General features: G+C 41.8%; 1 protein-coding gene and 1 pseudogene across 1 annotated transcript; both read right to left on the bottom strand.

Moving 5' to 3' along the window:
• Positions 1–657: 657 nt before the first annotated feature.
• On the bottom strand, positions 658–17,581 carry LOC135235779 (cullin-5-like). The gene is made up of 19 exons (XM_064301618.1): positions 17,249–17,581; positions 15,381–15,490; positions 14,157–14,256; positions 13,693–13,869; positions 12,909–13,050; positions 12,023–12,168; positions 11,702–11,782; positions 10,985–11,078; positions 10,624–10,754; positions 9,655–9,762; positions 8,937–9,001; positions 8,321–8,453; positions 7,842–7,973; positions 7,405–7,528; positions 7,136–7,311; positions 6,685–6,846; positions 6,282–6,400; positions 5,713–5,836; positions 658–5,607 (listed from the first exon to the last, which is right to left on the bottom strand). The coding sequence occupies exons 1-19, from the start codon at positions 17,270–17,272 to the stop codon at positions 5,413–5,415; spliced, it is 2,343 nt and encodes a 780-aa protein (XP_064157688.1). The 5' UTR covers positions 17,273–17,581; the 3' UTR covers positions 658–5,412.
• Positions 17,582–18,926: 1,345 nt separating this feature from the next.
• Positions 18,927–20,247, bottom strand: LOC135236792 (PCNA-interacting partner-like; annotated as a pseudogene).
• Between the last annotated feature and the right edge of the window lie 142 nt (positions 20,248–20,389).

Genomic DNA, 20,389 nt, shown 5'->3' on the forward strand with positions numbered 1-20,389 from the left:
ATTGGGTATGACCATTGTAAGGCAGCAATAAGGGATATCTGGAGGTTTTATTTTACCTGTAAAGTACCAAAACTCACAGCACTGTATACGTTCGGTCCCACCAACCCGTTACTTGGCCGATGGCAGAGTAGAAGAGCTACTATTAGCTGTCCACTCTGTCTTAATGGAAAGATGATTGACAGAGGAAAGCCTCTCAACAAGATGCTTTTCATGCATTTAGCAAACATGCTTATCCAGAGGAACGTACAATGCTTACATTCTTTGCACATACAATGCAGTCACACAGTTGGATATTTACTGAAGTAAATCAGGTTACATACTTTGCTTGATGGACCTCACTTGAATATTGAACCTTGGCGTTGCAAGCTTTGTTCCCAAGCCATTATGTTGCACTGTTGCCCACACAAGTCAGTTAGAGATGTAATAAATATAGCCAATTACAGCATAGACAGGTGGTGAAATTTCCCAAGGCACAGGTCATAGTTGTGCTGTAGCCTGTTGAAGATAAACCCTCAATAGTCAAAAACTAGCTGTGAATGATGGTTATGTTCACCTTGTACATCTACATGATCTTCAAGTTTGTACATACAGAATAATGGTTGCAGTGTTTGTGAGATATGGGGGGAAATTAACAGATAAAAACACACCATCATAAAGTCTCTTTACAGTACATTTTTATTTTGCCAGAAAATAAATTATACAACTTAAAAAATGAATTCAAAAATAATGCAGTACATCAAAATAATTCAGCCAGACTGCCATAGATTAATTACCATTCAAATATTGTACAGCATTATATCCGTATGTAGTGGCACACATTCAACTCGTAAATGTAATCAAAGATAAAACCAAGTATTTCAAGTTTGCTGAACACTCAAGGCTACAAATAGTGTATGTTACAGGCAGAAAGAATAACCTAATTGCTGCAAATGACACATGATATGACTTTATATGACAAAATTCAACCGTTATAAAAACAGGCAGGTTTTCCGCATTCATTTCATTATGCATATACGTTTCAGTTTGCTATGCAGTTATATGCTGTATAGAATTTGTACTTGTGACCTGTTGATAAAATTTATCAAAATATATGGTCAGTTTCATTTCTCTTTGAAAGAAAAAAATTGTATTATAACAAATTTACAGAAATAAATAAGTATGATTCTCCAGGTTAATCATTCAGAGGGAAAGGGAAAGTCTTCAGACTAATACTGTTAGATGTTTGTTATACTTAAAGCCATTCAAGATACTATAGTAACACAATGTGTAATTGAACATGACTTGAAATACTGAAAAAAGATTTATTAAATATGGCTGTAAAAGTTAAGACCAACGACTTCATCCGTTTTGTTATGGTTGGTGGCTGTAAGTATGTTTAAAAAACAAAAACAAAAAAAAAACAAAAATAAAAACAAAAAACAGGTGTATGACTTTCAGAGGAAAAAGCATGTCACATCACATGCTTTTTTGTGTTCACTGTGAAGGGAAAAACAAATGGAAGACAAAAACTAAGATCACAAACGATATTCTTCAGAGAAGCATGTACACCTGCATACACAGCTGAGGTTTAGCAGACTTATTTGCTATACTCGGGTCTATTTCTCTTGAAAGGCCAACTCCGGATCTTCAAAATGGATCCCGTTCCCTGAAAGCGCACTATGCCCACCTGCCTAAAGATTGCCAAAGTTATTCCAGCGACTTTAAATCAGGTCAAACAGAATAAAACAGAAATGATCAATTTATCTTTGTAAATTTGTCTGGCTAAATACATTTTTGTTATTATGACACCCAAGCATTCTTGCAAATAACTCAAACTCCTTACTGAAACATAAAGTAATAAGGATAAACAAAATGCATTCACTGCTTGCTAGAACATATCAGGACCATTGCAATGCAAAACAGTTACCTGCAAAACTTGTGCACCAATTTAGCATAAAACACAAAATAATTTCATGGCTACGATAACTGCATAAATTTACAGTTGATATTTTAGACACCCACACATCTATTTAACAGATTTAGATACCATTTTCAAAATTCCAAAAAACCTTCATCCATTCTGTGATCATTAGGCTTAAAGTCCAGATATCAAGGAAATAGTATCCATTTTTAATGGTATAATGTGTTGACTGTCCAGCAAACACATTCTAGAAATTCTTTGGCTGAAGAAAAGATGTGAGAACAGCATAGATTAATGTTCTTCTGATGTTAAGGTTTGTGAAATGTAACAATGTCGGAAGAAATGAGAAACCATTCAAATGACCTAATTCCAGACTTATTCCCATTAAATTTTAAAACACTTGTGTGACTGTTCTTTTTCCCTTTCGTTTGGAAAAATGGTACTGGGTAAAACTCTGTATGTCTAGCTCTAAAATATGAAAGTCTGTAAAAATCAATGACATTCACTTAACTATGCCAAGTAAGTAACAAAGATTGGATTAAAATCTGAGTTGTGGCATTTCTACATCAATGTCAACAACAAAGATCTATGTGGCACATCATGACAATTACAGTGGGAAGAAAGACGTTACTATGCTGAAAATAAAAGGGATAGTGTTCAAAATTTTGTTTAAACATTTTCATTTCAGTGTCTGAAACTCCAATTCACCTAATCACAGAATGAATATGTACAAAACTAACAGTGCCTAGGCACCATCATTAAGGCTACTTCAACACAATGAAATAGCAAAACAAACAAAATTCTCATATAAATAAGAAATAAATTAAACAGAGACATTTCATACTGCTTGCCAAACCCCCAGACCCATGTACTTTCATTGACCCCATACAATTGTGTACAGTTTTTAAAGCATTAGTTCCAGATTTATGGGGTGGCATGCTTAACCACAATCTGTCCACCCATTTACCCAGGAAAACGGCAACATGCAACTAATATGCTGGCCCATTATAATTTAGTTACAAACAAAACAAAAATTATATTCTTGTTTCCTAGCACACAGAAATTCCACACAGATTGGTTATTGGTAACAAGCCTGGCAGACCATGGTCTGAAGGGACAAACAGTTCTTACTGAAAGAATGAAAGGCATTCTTTCCTAGCAACAGCAGAGACCACTCAAACTGGTTGAAATATGTTCCAGTCACATAGAAAGGTAGAGGATGTCATTTCATCTGTGAAAGGCTGCCAATTTCTGCTTCAACCCAAGAGGTCAGAACAGCTATGTATTGGTTTAAATGACTGAGCAAAGAGTGGGAAAAACAGGACTCATTTGAACCACTAAGCCTTTTAATCTGAAATGGGTTTGTGTGCTCTATGGGGACAATCCCATTTCAGAATGGTTTGACAACCATGAGCCACATCAACGATTGTCCACAACCATCTTTATAATAGGCAAATGACCTGACAAAAACAAAAACAGATTTTATTACCAATACCAGGGGTAAAGATATAAAATGATATAGCTTTACATTTTAGCTGTCTGAAACAGGTTGGTCAAGTTCTTAGAACTGTGAACTTTATTTTGAGACACCTCTAAGCCTTAGATCAATTGATTGTAAGGTCAATAAAACCATTAAAAGACTGGTTGTCAGGGGAATATTTTGTAACTATAAATTTGTACACTGTTGAAACCACACAGGCCTTTTGATTTTTGAGCAACAATTTTTCGTAAGTGCATACAATGTTTTTCTCAAATGGAACAGAAAGCTTTACATCTAAAGAAAAACCTGAAAAATCTGGCCTTGCTTTGTTGCCCTTCTCGGTTTGTTTGTGACAGCCAATAATTCCGCAAGAACCTAATTTGCCAGCATGCGAAGCACTCGGATTCATCAGTTAAATAACAGCCTTCTGCAGACAAGCATGGCGCACAGTCCAGTCTCAACCAAAACCAAAAAAACAAAGAACCTTGTGAAACATTCAGTGCATTATACACAACCAACAGTAGTAATACCACAAATTAAATTCGGTGACTTGATGAATGTACCCTCTCCTCTTCCCCTTGCTGGAAGCCATTCCATTCGGGCAACTTTCTTGCTGGTTAAGTCAAGGCTATATATGATATCAATGAGCAATCTGTGTGAACAGCCAATACATAACATTTTCACAGGGCAAACAACAATGTGGACTTGTGCACACCTGACAAGTGCCATCAACAACAGACTTACAAAAACATTTCACCAACATTCTAACAGCACTCATCGCACAAAACGTCCTCTTGCCTGCAGCCTCCAAATTATTGCACTTGATCGAAACACCGAGAGCAAAGAATTCAAGAATTCTTTCTCAGTGTGCTTCACGTCACCAGTAAACCAACGGTTCAATAATTGTTGCCATTTCAACATGGCTTCCCGGTGGAATCTAACGATCCACCATCAATCCTTGAACTCTCTCTCTTTCCCAAACTGTGAAAACATGATTCTGCTTCAGGTACACAAGGAGCCAAAACTGTACATATTTAACTAAATGCGCCAGAGGCCTCAGTTTAGATGAACACATGAGCTGGTTATGCAGTTTACACCTTGAGTATTTTCCATTGCAAACCCGTGCTGAATCAGGAGAAGTCTCCCTGGAAGACGCCTCTGAAATGTTCCTCTGAAGGGCAGCGAGTATGGACAGCTGAGAGAAATGTTCTGATTACAGAAAGCATTTCCCAGTGATGTTACTGGGGGATATCCCCTGCAGCATGCTCCAAGTAGAGCATTTAATAAAATGTCTTCACCACTGCAGTAATATGATGTATTCTGCTGCTGGTGTTGTGCAAATTCAAACAAAAATGCCTAGGAAAATCACACACAAAAAACAAAAATAAATAAAGAAATCAAACAGAAGATGGCACTTGTAAAGCTATGTAGACAGACCCAGAAGTAATATGAAAGTGCTAATGCTCTAGTTAGAGTCACAGATGTACAAAACAACAGCAGACAGGCATCAAGTTCCCCGAGTAAAGTGGTGATGGGAGTTGGAAATGCCTGTGTGCAGAGGGGCGTGGCCTATATGCAACAAGGTGGAGCCCATCTGTACTCCGGGTGGCCAAAGGTGTGTGTGGGGGGGGGAGACACGCAGGGAAAACATTAAACACAGCACACAGGACAGACTCTCTGATGAATGCAAGATTACCACAGACTAGCATGCTGCTGGAGATGTTGAATCACGAAGGCAAACGGCACCATGCATACTGACTAAAACTGGCAAAATACAGTCCATCCCCTCCCCCCCCCGCCCGCCCCTTTTCATTTCTTTTCCATTTTTTGAAAGGTAAGGCAGGATTTTTATATTTTTGTAACTGAACTGTAGCTGTCAGTCGCAAATCCAGTTCATCGCCACACGCAAGGCCGTTTGATATTGGAGCCTCCGGCAGACACAGCATCCTCCAGGCACAGTCTTCAGTGTTTTCCTCACCTGCATCATCATCATCATCATATTATAATTATTATGGCTATGGCCCCCTTTGTGCTATGCCATGTAGATGAAGGTGTTAATGTCCGTCTCGTCTCTCTTGATGTACTTGTGCTCAATCAGCCACTCGATCTGTTCCTTGATCATTTTCTTCTGTGGTAAAAACATGTTTTTCAGGATCTCCACCAGTTCGGTCTGGAGTTGGGCATTGGTGATCTTTTTGCGCATTTTCATGATTTGAATGATGGCCTCCTGCAACGGAAAGTGATCACTCAGATCAAAACAGAACATTGCTCCCACAAATAGTGAGCAAAGCAGCAGAGACACTAATTCAGCAACAGCACAGGAAATACCTACCTGTGTTCTTAATATTCTAAGTTGAACGATACCCTCGTTCTCCTCTTCCCTCATTCGCTCCGTAGTCAGCTGCAATCGACCAATCAGATTAATCTTCCCCCTCTTCTGGACTTTGGAATTTTTTCTGAAATTCAGTAACAGAGATTCAGATGTAAGCAGGACAAAAGTGGTTCTCCCTAATGAATATTCCAATCTTAATCTTGGCACAAGGTAAATCATACAAAAAATTTAACTTAGGATTGGGGGCTGTCGGGTGACTTATCCTGTTAACGCAGTGTTGTAGTGACTGGATTGGCCCACAGTCTGGGACTTGAATCTAAACCATGCCAGTGCCAACTGCAGCCAGCAGTCAGTTATTCACATCACCCATTCAATCGACTGGGGTAACAGAATCTCATCGTTGACTAGCGACCTTCACTGGTCGACTGGGTGCCTGCAAGCCTGTCTGTTGAGCTGCACCTGAAAAGTCTTCCTCCAACACATGTCTGTGAAAGTCGCATTTGTAAACAGTAGTGATAGTAGAACTTCCATAAAACTCTTCTGGTTCCATAAAATGAAATGGGTCTTACATCAAAGAGAACTCCTGGTTGACGTAGAAGAGTGTGCCATCAGTGAAGTCTTTGGGAGAGCTGACTTGAGGTTCGTATGACAGCACCTGACGTTTGAGCTTCGGGAACGCCACAAGAGACTAAGGGAGAGCAGGATGGAACGCATTACCACGGACACTCCTAAATACCACGGCCTTTAAAATGCACATGCTCACATAACGAGACAAAAACAAATCTGGAAAGAGGCTCCAGGAAAGCCTGTGCATAAACAGCTGAAATCAGACCCAGTAAACTGTGGAACAGCAGCTAAGCATTTGGTGTGTCAATCGCAAGGCCAAGGGAACAGAACTGCCCCAGTCTGGCACTGTCACAGAGCCTCCCTGTGTTGACCTCCGACCCCAGACCCCTGTGTGCTCGGTCTTACCCAGAGTGTCCGTCGCAGCTCTGCGTCCGGTAGCTCTGTGGCCAGTTTTAAATTCTCAAAGCTGATCTTTTCTCTGGGTCTTTGGTTCCAGGCAAACAGGACAGCCAGCTGGAAGGTTGTGACCTCCAGATCATACTGTCCCACTTCATTCTTGAATGTGATCTGGTAGAATGGAGATGAAGACATGGGGGAGATATCCACTTAGACACTGCTCATTTCTATACCTCAGTCTTATACCAGAACCCTCTACATAAAGCAGTAGAGCATAACGAGGCTGTGCCGGAAGCCTATTAATAACCAAATTCTTCTCTCTACACAAGGAACTGCCCCACAGCCCTGTGACTCTGTGCAGGGGCCTACCGCTTTGATCCTTCCCCCACAAACAGGCGCACCTGCACTGTCCTCCAACAGACTGCACATCATACCTCCCCCCACCAGAGGGAGCACTCACAATGCCATTGGACATGAGGTGGTGCCAGTGCAGCTTCCTGCCACTGTGGTTCTTCTTGTAGAACTCTTCAACCTCAGGGATGAGGTCCTCCAGCTCCGTGGGCAGGGACACAAAAACCTTCTCAGAGCTGCGAGACCAGGCACCTGCGTTGAGGATCTTGATGTTGACCGAGTCAGCTGCAGGATGTGTTGATGAAAGGGAACAGTTGAGGCATCTGATTTTGCAAAGTTTATCAGTATGGCACAAAACTATAGCGATGTACATCTCACCTGGTAAGGCCAACTTGTTGTGTTTATGCATTTCCTTGAAGACCTGGTTGAGATCTTCTGATACCTTGATGTCCTGAAACATCCTGGCCAGCTTGTTCACATAGTCAGCAGGCATGCCCACTTCCTGCACAGGAAAAGTTACACACAGCGTCCAATTACAGATCAGTGCGCGATCACTGCAAAGCAATATACTATGCATTATACGAAGATAACAGAACTTGTGTACAAAATAAAAACTTCAGTATAGATTTAAAGAATCATAGATTATTAAATTGTATTAAATTGTGCTAAGACACTACCCTCTCAGCTAAGGACAGTGCAGTTATTCCGCAGTCCAGTTTGTTTAGCATTAAATAATTTTGCCCAGGTATGTCAAACTTTTAACAGGCTAGTACAGGTCAGTGGGCATATACTTATTTAGCGCAGATATCACTCACCCTGAGCCACTCCACCATGTTCTCCTCAATCTCACTGTCAGCTGAAATGTCCAAGATCAAACGACGCGTCAAATGCGCTTTGTGGTATCGCATGAAGACGTCCTTATTCTGCACATATTTCAGCACCAGTAACTGTGGGAAGTTTAAAGTCAAATGCAGAGAGAACAAAGACTTCCTTCAACTGACAGTATAGAAAAGTATTACCAAACCCATTTCAGCCCAGTTATTGCAGGGAAGTAAAAGAATCCTTACCTGGCTAACTTGACTACAGGCTAATCTAAGGAAGGAGGAGAGCTGGAGCATACCAAGCTATTTAAGTAATTTAACAAACAGGGCAATTGGCTTTCCATTGGCAGGATAAGTATTATTTTCACACCTCTAATATTTGACAGTCCAAAATCTGCAAATAAAACTATTTAACTGATAAATAACTAAAGAATGCTATGAATGGTATTTTAAAGGCTGTTGATCACACGCACCACTTCTTTCAGCTTCAGCTCGATTTCTTCCGATGTGAGCTTTTTACTCAGCGGCGTTTTCCTCAGGAGCATGTCACAGTAGTTGGCCAGCAGCTCAGGACACTTGGACTCCGGCTGTGTTTTCAGTCCCACCCTGCAGGGGGAGCAATACATCACTCATCTCCCCGACACAACACCGCTGACATGAACACAAGCACGTCTGTTCTAACGCCTCAGACACCTTCAGGGTTCAGGGGACAGACTCCATGGATCTTACAGATCAGAAGCTCACGTGCCCTACAAGAACATGACTATGCTTCTATTCATTTAAAGTTGGCAATAGCACCATTGGAAGCATATTAGAAACATTTTCACATGAACCTTGGCAATGGGTGAAAAATACTATTTTTTGCTAACTATCAAATACTACATTTACATAGTAGGCATTTAGTAGACACTCTTATACAGAGCAATTTACGTAGGTCACATTCATTTACATACAATCAATTTATACAGCTGGATAGTCACTGAAGCAGTTCAGGTTAAGTACCTTTCAGTGCCCCAGCTGGGAATTAAATTTTACAACCTTGGACCACTACAGGGTAACACACTTGTAAGTACACCAGATGATTCTCACCCTTTCTGTTTCAGCGGAAGCTCAAGTTTAAATATCGTTGCGTCATTCACAACTGTTTTGTAGGCCTGGGAATGAAAAGATATCATTCCTGTCAAACAATGAGTCGCATTAACTCAATCAACACTACTGTGATAATAATAACAATTCACTCTTCCTTCCAACAAGCCATATATTTTACTATATCACTGGGGAGAAAAAAAAAGGAAATGGTCTGTTTATTTTAAAGACCTGTGTGATAGAAGGCCTATATAGGTAGAAACAAAAATTAAGATATGAACAGACATGGGAGGGGTGGGTGGATACAATAGTCAAAATCTGAAAATATTGTACGATTATCAAATGCCTGTAATACAGAGAAAGGCAGTCGACAACAATCTTAGGTGTAATTAAAATATTGTGATATTAAAATATTGCTATTTGAGTTTGGGCTATATCATTAACCGACTATGACATGGCATTCGCAGCAGCAGAACACAGTTAGGTTCTCAGGTTACTGCAGTAGCAGCGCACCCAAGCTATTTCCCAAGCACCTACAGGTCATCAGTGACAGATGTGCATTCCCTCAAACTGCTGCTAGCTCTGTATGGCTTAAAGTTTTTAAAGCCTTCAGTGGTGTTATTGGCCCTGAGCGATGCATGCATTTCATCACTGATGATGTTAATACACCGTGCCACCATGATCGGCGCAGTAATCTTTGTGGAGACAGTGAGTTCCTCACTTTGTCTCTGGCGGTCAAGAAGCGCGGGTCGTCCTGAAAGGCCTCTTTCACCAGCTTACTGAAGCGGTTGAACAGCGTCAGAAGCTGCTCCACGTACTTCTCCGAGTCCTGGACACACAGAAAGCGCACAGTCTTAATGAACACATCAGAGTACATACTGGAGTACACATCCACTCCTGTGTTTCTCCTACACTGCACAGAACAGAGTGCTGCTCTTCTCTGCACAGAGTTTGGGTAAAATTTGGGTAAAAGCCCACGGCAATGCCCCATTTATCACATGCATGGACATCACCAGTGTGTCTCCACCTCCGTCTCCCTGGGGAGAGATCTATTCCAGTGCATTTCCCAAAATCACATTTGGCTTTCTCTATAAACGCCCCTTTACCACTGCCCTCTCCCTGCAATCATCCCTTTAACACTGCCCTTTCTCAATAAAGGCCCCTTTTAAAGATGTCCTGCCACCAATCTCCTACAAGCATATCCAAAGTCCAAAGTCACATTACATTACATTACAGGCATTTGGCAGACGCTCTTATCCAGAGCGACGTACAACAAAGTGTATAACCAGGAACAAGTGTGTTGAAAACCCTAGAGAGAAGTACAGTTCCAAGTGCAGGGAGCGACCGCGTAGTTTAACTTGGACCCTGTAGGTTAATCTGATCAACACAAACAAAAGCAGCAACAAAGCAGTCTATGCAAATAATACAAGCAATAATTACGTAGGCATGAGTGCAATAACTAAAATAAACTAAGATAAACAGCTTACCTAGCTACAAACCTAAGCTCTTCCTAACTAACCAGTATCTGGCTTCTTTCATATGCGGGGATTTATAACCCAGTGTATGCCCCATATTACACCCCAGAATCTATTCATACGAGTCATCAGCTGCCCACAACCAAAGCAATGAAGAAGCAACAATACAATATGGCTGCTCACAGGAAGACCCTCCTCTGAACTGCTGTACTCACAGTAGTAATGGTCTCTGCGGCAGCCACCATGTCTGCCAGCCCAGCGTTTAATATGTGCTCCTCCAGGTCCTTCAGCATGGGGTCGATGCCATTTGGGACCTTGTCCATGAGGGAGAACATGAGGTGGAGCTCTGAGGAGAAACGAGGACCCAGCAAAACCGATCACTCTGATGGTCTCAACTGTGTACTACAATGTAGTAGCTTCGTCATGGTGTTTACTGTGTAAAGACACAACAGAACCATTCATAAACCAGCTAACTCCACACTAGAACACAGGATGCTTATGGATGTTGGGAATTTCCTTTTCCAACCCGAGCCCGCCCACACCCAGCAGATGGGCTGCCACGCCCACTGTACTCACTCTCAGTCTCGTTACGCTTGATCATGCCCGGACATTCAGCCAAGATGGTCTCTTTGAAAGACGTCACCAGAGCGTTTACACAACATTCCATAAGCTGTCAAAACAAAACAAACATCTTACTCAAGACAAATTGCAGTATCCTTCAAAAACATTTGCATTCTAATCTGTAGATTTATACTGATATTTTATTCAACCATTTAGCATCTGAAGCATGAAGCCACCATAAATCAAAGGGCTGCAGTAAACCAAAACTAGCCCAACCAACACAAAAGCAACTACAAGCTTGTAGAATAGCCATCAGCTTAGCAGATATACAGAGCAACTTTTAAAAATTGATGCATAAATTCAGCTCAAGTATCTTGCTCATGGAGACAAGAACAGCACCTCACAACAGGGATTTGTATCAGCATCCCGGTTTGCAAGCCCAATTCCTTAACTACTGCACCAATACATTTTCACCCATTACAATGAAGAGTATAGGAAACCCAATTCAGAAATAATGGTGTCCCACATGGTGGTTGAACCTGCAACCTTCAGGTTAGAAGCCAAATTCCTTATTCTATACACCAGACTGCTGTCTCAAGTTATGGATTACCAACACAAATGACTGATTACTGGCTGGTATGTCAAATGTTTGATTTAATGCTAGCATCTAATGTACATAACAGCAAGAAGAGCCATGTGCAAGTCAACCCCTCCTACAGCCCTGGCACTTACGGCTTGAACAGAGTTACATTCACGTCTAGTCTCTAAATAACGGAGTGCTCGTTTCTCTTCTTCTCTTAACTTGGCGTCTGCCTGCAAGACAAACACAGCAGAATGAAACACTCACACAGAACGATGGTTACACACAAACACACACACACACGCAGGCACGCACATACGCATAAACCACAAGATAACCAACAACATGAATCCAAAGGCTTGCCACTGTGAAAGTACACTGGACAGGAAAATAACCCCCCAATCCTCAAACGTGCATAATTACTGGCTGCACAGGCTGCAGAGACCACTGGGAAGAGTGATGGACGGACGTACATATTTCATGTAGTTCTGCACTCCGTTCTGCTGTAAGTACGAAGGTGCTTGAGTTCTGTAAAACCTCTCAGTGGAGTCCAGGTATGCCTTCTCAAAGTTATCTCTGTAGATCTGCAGTTTGTCATCTGGGTTAGAGCACAGATTCACTGCGGGGGAAAAAAACAAACAAAATGATGAAGCAGGGACTCCTGAATGTCATGGAGACATTTGGTGGTTTTTGAGCATGTGTGTCAAGTAGTCCTCCATCAAGCAGCTCATCCACAACTAAGGAGGATGCTATGTGAAAATAAAATCCAGGGAAATGACTGGCAGAACCAAGCATATAAAAATATATAAATCAGATTATTGGTCACAGGCCACGGAATTCTGCGGTTGATAGGTAAAACCATAATGGTGTACAGGGATTCATTTCCAAATGTTATTATCAAAACAAAATATATCAAAACTAAAAATGTCAATATATGCGAAAAAAAACTAGAGAAAAACAACCCTGGGTACTGGGGGGCTTTTTAAAATTATAAAAATAAAACAACCTTTTCACAGAATTTCATTTTGTAACACAGTTATATAACCCATGACAAAAGAATAAGAAAAATGTGCTGTATACATTACTGTAATTTACACAAGACTTAAAAATTCTCTGAAACGGGAACTTATATTCCTCAAGATTTATACACTTATAAACCTCAAAGATTTTAAGACTAAATTTATAAAACAGCTTTTTGTATGCCTGAGGTTGACAACACACAAACAATAACAATAGGTTACATTTAGTTTCAGTGCACCAAAGTTATTAAGGAAATGAAGACTCAGCATCGACTTGATTGGCTAAAAGTAGTAAGCCAAAGCGTCCCACTCTCCTGTTATGAAAAGGTGGCGCTCTCACCATAAGACTCGCGGACCCCGATGACGAGCTGCGAGTCGAAGGCCTCCCCGAGGCGCTCGGCGTGCACAAGCTTCATGGCGCTGTCTTGCAGGCGATTCTTGATGTTGGAGAATATCGACTCGTTCCACGTGTCCAGCATGAGCTGCCGGGAGACAGGGAGGCCAGGGGAAGCGGCAGGGTCAGGAACGGTGCGGGATCGGCTACACGAGCCGCGGGTTCCGCTTCCGCCATCGACCGCTCGGCTGCCCCGAGGTCGCGAGGGTCGGCGCGGTCAGGCGCGCTAAACACGTTCAGCCGCCCCGGAGGAACGAAGCCGTAGCCTGACCTAGGCTGCCGACCAAGCTGCACTGCTGTGCTCTCGAGCAAAGCAATGAACCACAACTGCTTCTGCTGAATATGCAACCGTACAAATGAATGTGATGCAAGTCCCTTTGGATGACACCATCTAATGAACGCAGAGTATGCCAAACAGTTGTGCAAGACGCCCTGGATAAGAGTGTCTGCTAAATGCCCGCAATGTAATGTAATCTACAAACCAAATAAAAAATCATCATAATAGGGACTGAACTATGGAGCAATTCAGCTCCAACACAAAGCGGTCGCTTGAAATGTAACCCTGTCAAGAGGGTTCTGGCTGGAAGTGCAATGGCAAAGGGGATGATTCCAGAAAGAAAGGAAACTGGGACACACCCCATTACGCACAGCCTTGCGAATGCCGCTTCTCCACCTCATAACTGCAACGCCCGAGCAGACGCGCTAACACACAAAGTCCGTGGCTCCTCACCTTCCTCACGATGCTGTCCTCCATGTTGGACTTCTTGTTGCTGCCCTGTTTGCCCATGAGGGTGATCTCCAGCTGGCAGAAGGGCTTGGGCAAGATGTCGCACTGGGTGAAGAACTTCCTCCACTCCACGATATAGGCCTTAAGTAGAGCGGTGTCATCCTGGTGACTCAGCACTCGCTGTCCAAGGGTAAAATAAGACAAATAAACAAATATATTGGCAAGCAGCAGCTATTCACCAGTTGGGCCTACACATTTTGAACGTGGTGTTTGAGACCCATTTACTGCACGTTGTATCGTGTGCAGTCCCCTCACGCTGCTGTCTTTGCCAACATTCAGGGTGGGATTTACCACCTCACCAGACACTCCACACCTCTGCATCCAAACCATCTGCAATCTGTTTATCTGGCCATCAACACCCGGACAGGCGACTGGCTGTCTTCGGCTAAGCATAGTGAATGACTTACCGCCTGCGCTTGCTTGATAAAATCTAAGATGTCTTCTTTCAGGGCCTGGTGGATTTTAGCAGGGCCTTTGTCATCCCAAAGACAAACTGCATGAACATCTCTGCACAGGGATGGACAAGATGAAAGAGTAAGTGGCACACGCACACAGGAAAAAAATCACATCAATGACTACTTACACAGGCAATAAGTAAAGTATAATCTCACTGCTACAGCTAAATATAAAACAACACAGGCACTGTATGATGATTTCATAGTCACTTAGCGAAAGATGAACATTAACCAGACAAACCATACTTAAAAAAAGAATACAGCATACGGATACTGTACATTGGCAGGATAACTATATTTGGAGATTACTGACCTGGACATACCCTTCTCACTTTTTTACATTTTCCACAAGTACTTTCTTAATGTAAACAATACGACTGCTTTTATATGGTTATAAATTGTGCCGTGTGAGTTCTCATGCACGGATGTTAAGAAATTAGCCAACGCACTGTACACAAAACAAGATTTCATTGGGTTTTAAAACAGGAACAAGCAACATTTCACCATTACATCACTGGGTGTGTTTGCATGCACACTAATACTCTGGTCTTACACCGCTTACGGCTTATACTCTGAATACTGAATGTTCATGTAAACGCCTTCACCTGATACAAGGTCATAATCAGCGCATTCAAAACTAGATTAAGACATCTACATTTTTGCCCAATCTTTCGATTTTTGGGGCATGTAGATGTCTTACACAGATTTCTTTCTACTTTTTGAAAATGTGCATGTCAGGCGGAAGTCACAGATCCCAGAGGATAACAAGCGTGGCTGCTGTGTACACCATTTCATTTGAGCATATGCCAATCATAGAAAGAATCACGTAAACGCACAGTAATTACATAGCTTATATCCATGTGTATGCAATAATCTTGATTTAATGAATTCTTAGTAAAGGTATAGATGTCAAATAAATATGTGCACTTTAACAGCTCAGGTCAACTGACCCAAAATGCAATTTCAGACAGAACTAAAACTAGCATACACAAATATTCCCACATGGAGCCAGGGTTTAGAAACGCATCTAACCAGAATAATGTATATACAACTTCCATATTTAAAAGTAAAATTCACAATAGAAATAAATACAAGAGACTGAATATAATCCACTCATAGATGCACTGGCCCCAAGCACTCACACTCATCCTGCACACCAAGGCATACCGCACTTACGAGAACAGATCGAACCACTGCTGTTTGGTGACGGACTCCTGGCGAAGCAACTTCAGCACGACGGGGCGCATCAAATCCCATTTGTCCTCAAACTGCAGGGACCCTTTGTTCTGTGGTGGGGAGGGTGGGGCGGGACACCATTGCATAAGAGAATTGGGAATGGACTGTAAAAAGTACTCCGATTTCTTGAGAGGAGCCTAACATTTACAAATCAACTTTGTCAGTGCCTTGTACAGTCATCGGGACAAGATCAAACAAATTATCTTCCCTGAGTGTAACTGCCTAACACTTGCAACAGGCTTGGTCATTTACACACTGAAAGCTGCATAGGGACGAGCATGTATTTCAAACACAATTTTACACTGATTACTGGATAAACTATAGACAGCCATCCACATGAAACTAGATATCACATTCAGTTATCAAGCATTCAAACTTCAGGACATTGTGCCCTCAGTCTATATCCAAGAATGACTAAATGGCCATTCATAATTATTCAATCATGTAGACTATGATCAGCACCAAAACTCAGTATATGAAGAGGTATGGTGAACAATTCAACAGCTTGTAAACTGAGTCACAGCTCTAAGCCTGAGTATTCATTATTGGTGCCCTTGAGGTGATCGGTCACTGTCAGCTACCTCCCTTCAAACAAAGATTCAACCACCATAATTCAACCAAGAGCCAAGGAAGCCACAGAAATAATGATGCACATGCCCCTGAGTGCGATTCAGATTGTAGGAAGGATTCTTATATTGTGCAAACAGCACATTACGAAATAATTTTGTTTACTCATTTAAAAATTATTTTCGTTATTCCAGTCTGTCCCACAACAGAGAAGCTTGCCGAACTATTGATCTTCATTGACCAATTCACAGATTATGGGATCACAAAAATGTAAATAAATTAACTGCAGTGCATCAAATGTAGCTAACCTCAAACTAAAAAGGAACCTAACTCTGCAAGCTAGCTAGAATAGCCTTCAGACAAAAGTCAATAAGGGCTGCTTCCCTGATCATCAGCATCTTGCAAGGTAGTTAGCCCTGGCCACCTATTTAGCCAGCTAAACTGGAGACTGATTACTCGAAGTTAAATAGCCTAGCAATGACTTGTATTCAGGGGGCCGTTTCGGTCGTAAAGTAATGATATTGCAGGCTCTTATGATTTGACAGGCTCCGTCATTTCGCACAGGTGCAAGTTAGCTAGTCAACGTTCATACTAGCTAACATTGCCCTTTATGCAACGTTCATACATTTCATCACATACTTCCTAAACCATACTTGGCGAAGAGGAACTAAATTGCAGGATTAGCTGGAGTCAAATGATTTATTGCACAACATATGTTGCAACACAGTAGGTTATTGTCAATTCTGAGGTAAACGCGAAATTTATTCAAGTATTTCAGACCTTGTCACACAGAGAACCGACTAGTCTTTGTTTTATTAACAAGCGAATTAGCTAGCTGATCTGAACAAGCAATTATTAATGTAACCTAATCAATCAGACACACAGACCCAAAGTAGATGGCGTTTTGCTAATCAACACCACTGACAGTTAAAACAATATAGAAATTCGTACATCTAATGAGCTCGTCTACATGATGAAAAAATGTGTTTATTGAGTTAGCTCACCTTAAATCACAAACACTGCCAATCTAAGTTAGCGAGCTAGCTGTAATATTAGCTAGCTAGCTGGCTTGCCTAACTACAGCTTTCAGTTTCCTTGAAACTGACATGCAAACTGTTGTTAATGTCTTAAACTGACATGTCTCTCTTCAAGATCGTGCAATCGTTATTAGAAATAGTCGATTACCCAATAACGATTAGCACACATACACACAGGCAATATTGCAATGAAGTATCTCTTACCTTTAGCAAATTAGACGTCGCCATGTTTCCTCAACTTATCCCTCGTGTAGTCTCGCGAGATTATTACGGTTTAGTCTCCAGGGTTTAAAGGGTTTTATTTATTTCTTTTTTTTCTATGTTTTAAAGAGAGTACAATGTAACAGTGACCGATCTAACTGTTGGCTAACCTTACTGCTTTGACTGAAATAACTTGATCAGTGAAGTCATCCTTAAATTCATGTGGTGTTATATATTGGAGAGTAGGCAAGAATAGCTCGCGACGATTGGTGTGTGGGGATAAAGACACTTAGTGTTCTGTGATGGAACTTGTATATTTTGTTTGACATCATTTGATCAATAAGTGGAACTGCGCTGTTTGTGTTACCCATCAATATACTGCCAGGGATATTCAAATGTATTTAACTCAACGACAAGCTAGTCTTGCTTGCTAGTCGATCTGTGTATTCTAAACTTAGCTCCACAGAAGCGATCAGATCCATATAAGGATATGTCACATGACTTAGAAACAAAATCCAAAGTGGGAAGGTTGAAAAAACTAGATATGTTATGATGCCAGAGGTGCACTATAGTTCTAGAAGCTTTGATGTCAGGGGATAACCGTCCGGTCTTCGAACTAAAAATCTGTGATGTCGTAAATTTGACAGGTTTGACAGACACCAGACCTAAAAACAAGCGTCACATGAAACAAACATTGTAGGCTACCCTGTGCAAAGTGCAGCTTACCGGTATTTTGTTATAGGCTATTACCGTTTTTGTGGCACTGATTTAATTCACCTTCATCCTCACCTTGCATGCACCTTTTGAAATAAGTAGAGATTGCTTATATTCATTTCTTTTTTTATCATTACTGTAATGGCATGTGAGAGCTGAATCGTGTCTAACCTTATGTCCCTTCATCACAATTGTTTTTTTTTTTTTGCGATCAAATTTTTTATTGATTTTGATATAATCATCAGCATCAGCCTTCATCACAATTGTTGTGATCACCCTGTCTACACAACAAATGTAGCCTAGCCATGGTCAGTTGAGTTGACTTGGCTTTCTGTGGCTTATTTTAATTCAGAGTTGCTGTAATTCGTTGATGGCTCATCCCCTTCTATGTTGTAGTTTGTCTCCACTAAAGTTGAAATGAAGCCTACACCTATGCATCCACTTGTGGTGACACACTTGTTACCTGTCCATATTTTGTTATGACAATTGACTCACTCCCCTGCGTATTTCATAGTAAGTCCCCTAGGTGTCAGTGTTGTATAGATAGCCTATATATTCTTTTCCTCAACTGCAGAACGTAGTGAGCTATTTCTTGCGCAGTGCAAAGTAATACAGCACACTATTATACTTATTTTAAAGGTTTAATAAAATTATTGGGAAATGTGCAAATAAGGGCGTGTTGTACACTGATTCAAATACATAAAATAACATACAAATGTCATTAGTTTTGTGCTTTTGCTGTGGCATTTTGTAATTGTATGCTGTTCGTCTGGTGTTTGTTATCTGACTATTGCTTACCTTTTGGGTGTCTCTATTGTCTGTTGTTGTTCTGTTTGTCCTTATTTTACTTTTTCTCTTTTATTTTAGCCATTTTTAACCCCATCCCCGTCCCCCTCCTTATGCATCCTCAAGAGCTTTTGAATCCTGCCAGACTGCCATTGTAAATAAGAATCTGATCTTAATTGACCTACCTGGTAAAATAAAGCCTAAATACTTCAATGTATCCTGGGAGTTGCAGGGGTTTGGGAGAGGAGCCAGTAAGAGCCTCTGGAGATCGGAAGAGCATGAGCATGCTAGTTCCTCCCGCCCCATTGAAGGCGTAAAGGTTTCTAGATAGCAGTGCTGCCTTGTTCCTGCAAGGTGGAGCCCAAGCCGCCTCATCCAGCAGGCCCAGGGACAGCTTCACTGCCTCCCGCCCTGCATATGGTGCAGTGTTTTTAATGCCGTACGCCCTGGGCCGTGCGGGACTGACCCTAGTGTTGCAGGCCACCTCGCTCTGAGCTGTGTGGATCTGGACAATGCACTTCTTCAGATCCCGGGCCTCCTCCTCAATGGCCCCACCTACAGGGTCCCCACTGCTCCGCCCCTTAAGCAGAGCTGACCTAATGCTGGACATGATCCTGGCCCCCTCCTCAGTAGGGTCAGGTATCTATCTAAGGAGCTCTTTCAGGTGATCGGTGAAATGCAGAGAGTCTGAAAGACCCTTCATACGCCTCCCCAGAGTGTCTGAGTCAGGGGGGCCATATCCCTTCCTCCCCCAGGTGTATTTCTCTCACAGTCGATCCCGCTGCCAGGAAAAGCGAGGTGGTGTTGGTGTGAGCAGCGCACTTCAGGTCTGTGAAAGCCACACATTTGAGCCCTCTGTTGGGAACGTCTAGTGCATGTGCCAGGGCCAGGTCTTGGTGTTTATAAGCAGGTCCAAGTATGAACAGAAGAGCCTGTTCAGCCACTGTGAGCTGCACTAGTAATACAGAACAAATTAGAGACTGTGAGTACAGTTCATGTCATAGGCTGTGCATCAGGGCTTGGATCGGCTTTAACAGCTTGACAACCACTGGTGGTAGCAACAGCTGGATAACCATTGGTGGTAGCACATCATGTCCTGAGTATCCTAGGAACACCCAGTGTTTGTTTCATGCAAAGATGTTCCCCCCTGGGACCACCACGATTGCAATTTCCCTGGAACTGTAGCACTGCTACTGCTGACAATGTAGAAACTTCGCTGTAGTCATTATCATTGAACCATTATAGTCCTGTTGTAGTGTTCATTGGGAAACTATACGGGCCGTGTATTACTTTGCATTATATCTGTAATAGACATGTGGTGTCAGAGTTCACAGGTGCTGGGATGACATTGTTGGATGAGAACAGAGTACAGATTGAAGCACCACAAGGGTCAGTGTGTGAAATAACCCAGCCACAAAGAAAAGCATTGAGCTGCATGCACCAGTCACACACAAAGTAAGTGACTTTACAAAGCACACTGTGAATACTTCTCCGGCCAACATGTTCACAGAGTTTTGTTTCTGAATACAGTACTGACACAAATTATGGAAACACTGCCTTTATGAAAAGTTTGACAATGAATGCAATATTTTTTGCGGTTTTAAGAGTACTAATTTCTTTAAACACAGTGTTTCCATATTTTTT

This window comes from Anguilla rostrata, chromosome 12, assembly GCF_018555375.3.
Source record: "Anguilla rostrata isolate EN2019 chromosome 12, ASM1855537v3, whole genome shotgun sequence".
NCBI classification, from domain to species: Eukaryota; Metazoa; Chordata; class Actinopteri; order Anguilliformes; family Anguillidae; genus Anguilla; species Anguilla rostrata.

What these genes read in the sequence shown, in the direction of transcription:
- LOC135235779 (XM_064301618.1), bottom strand. Translation starts at nt 17,272, where the DNA reads ATGGCGACGTCTAATTTGCTAAAG. An exon ending in CGACGTCTAATTTGCTAAAG is followed by an intron (nt 15,491 to 17,248) that starts GTAAGAGATACT and finishes TCCCCACCACAG; the next exon opens with AACAAAGGGTCCCTGCAGTT. An exon ending in AGCTGAAGCTGAAAGAAGTG is followed by an intron (nt 7,974 to 8,320) that starts GTGCGTGTGATC and finishes AACTTCCCACAG; the next exon opens with TTACTGGTGCTGAAATATGT.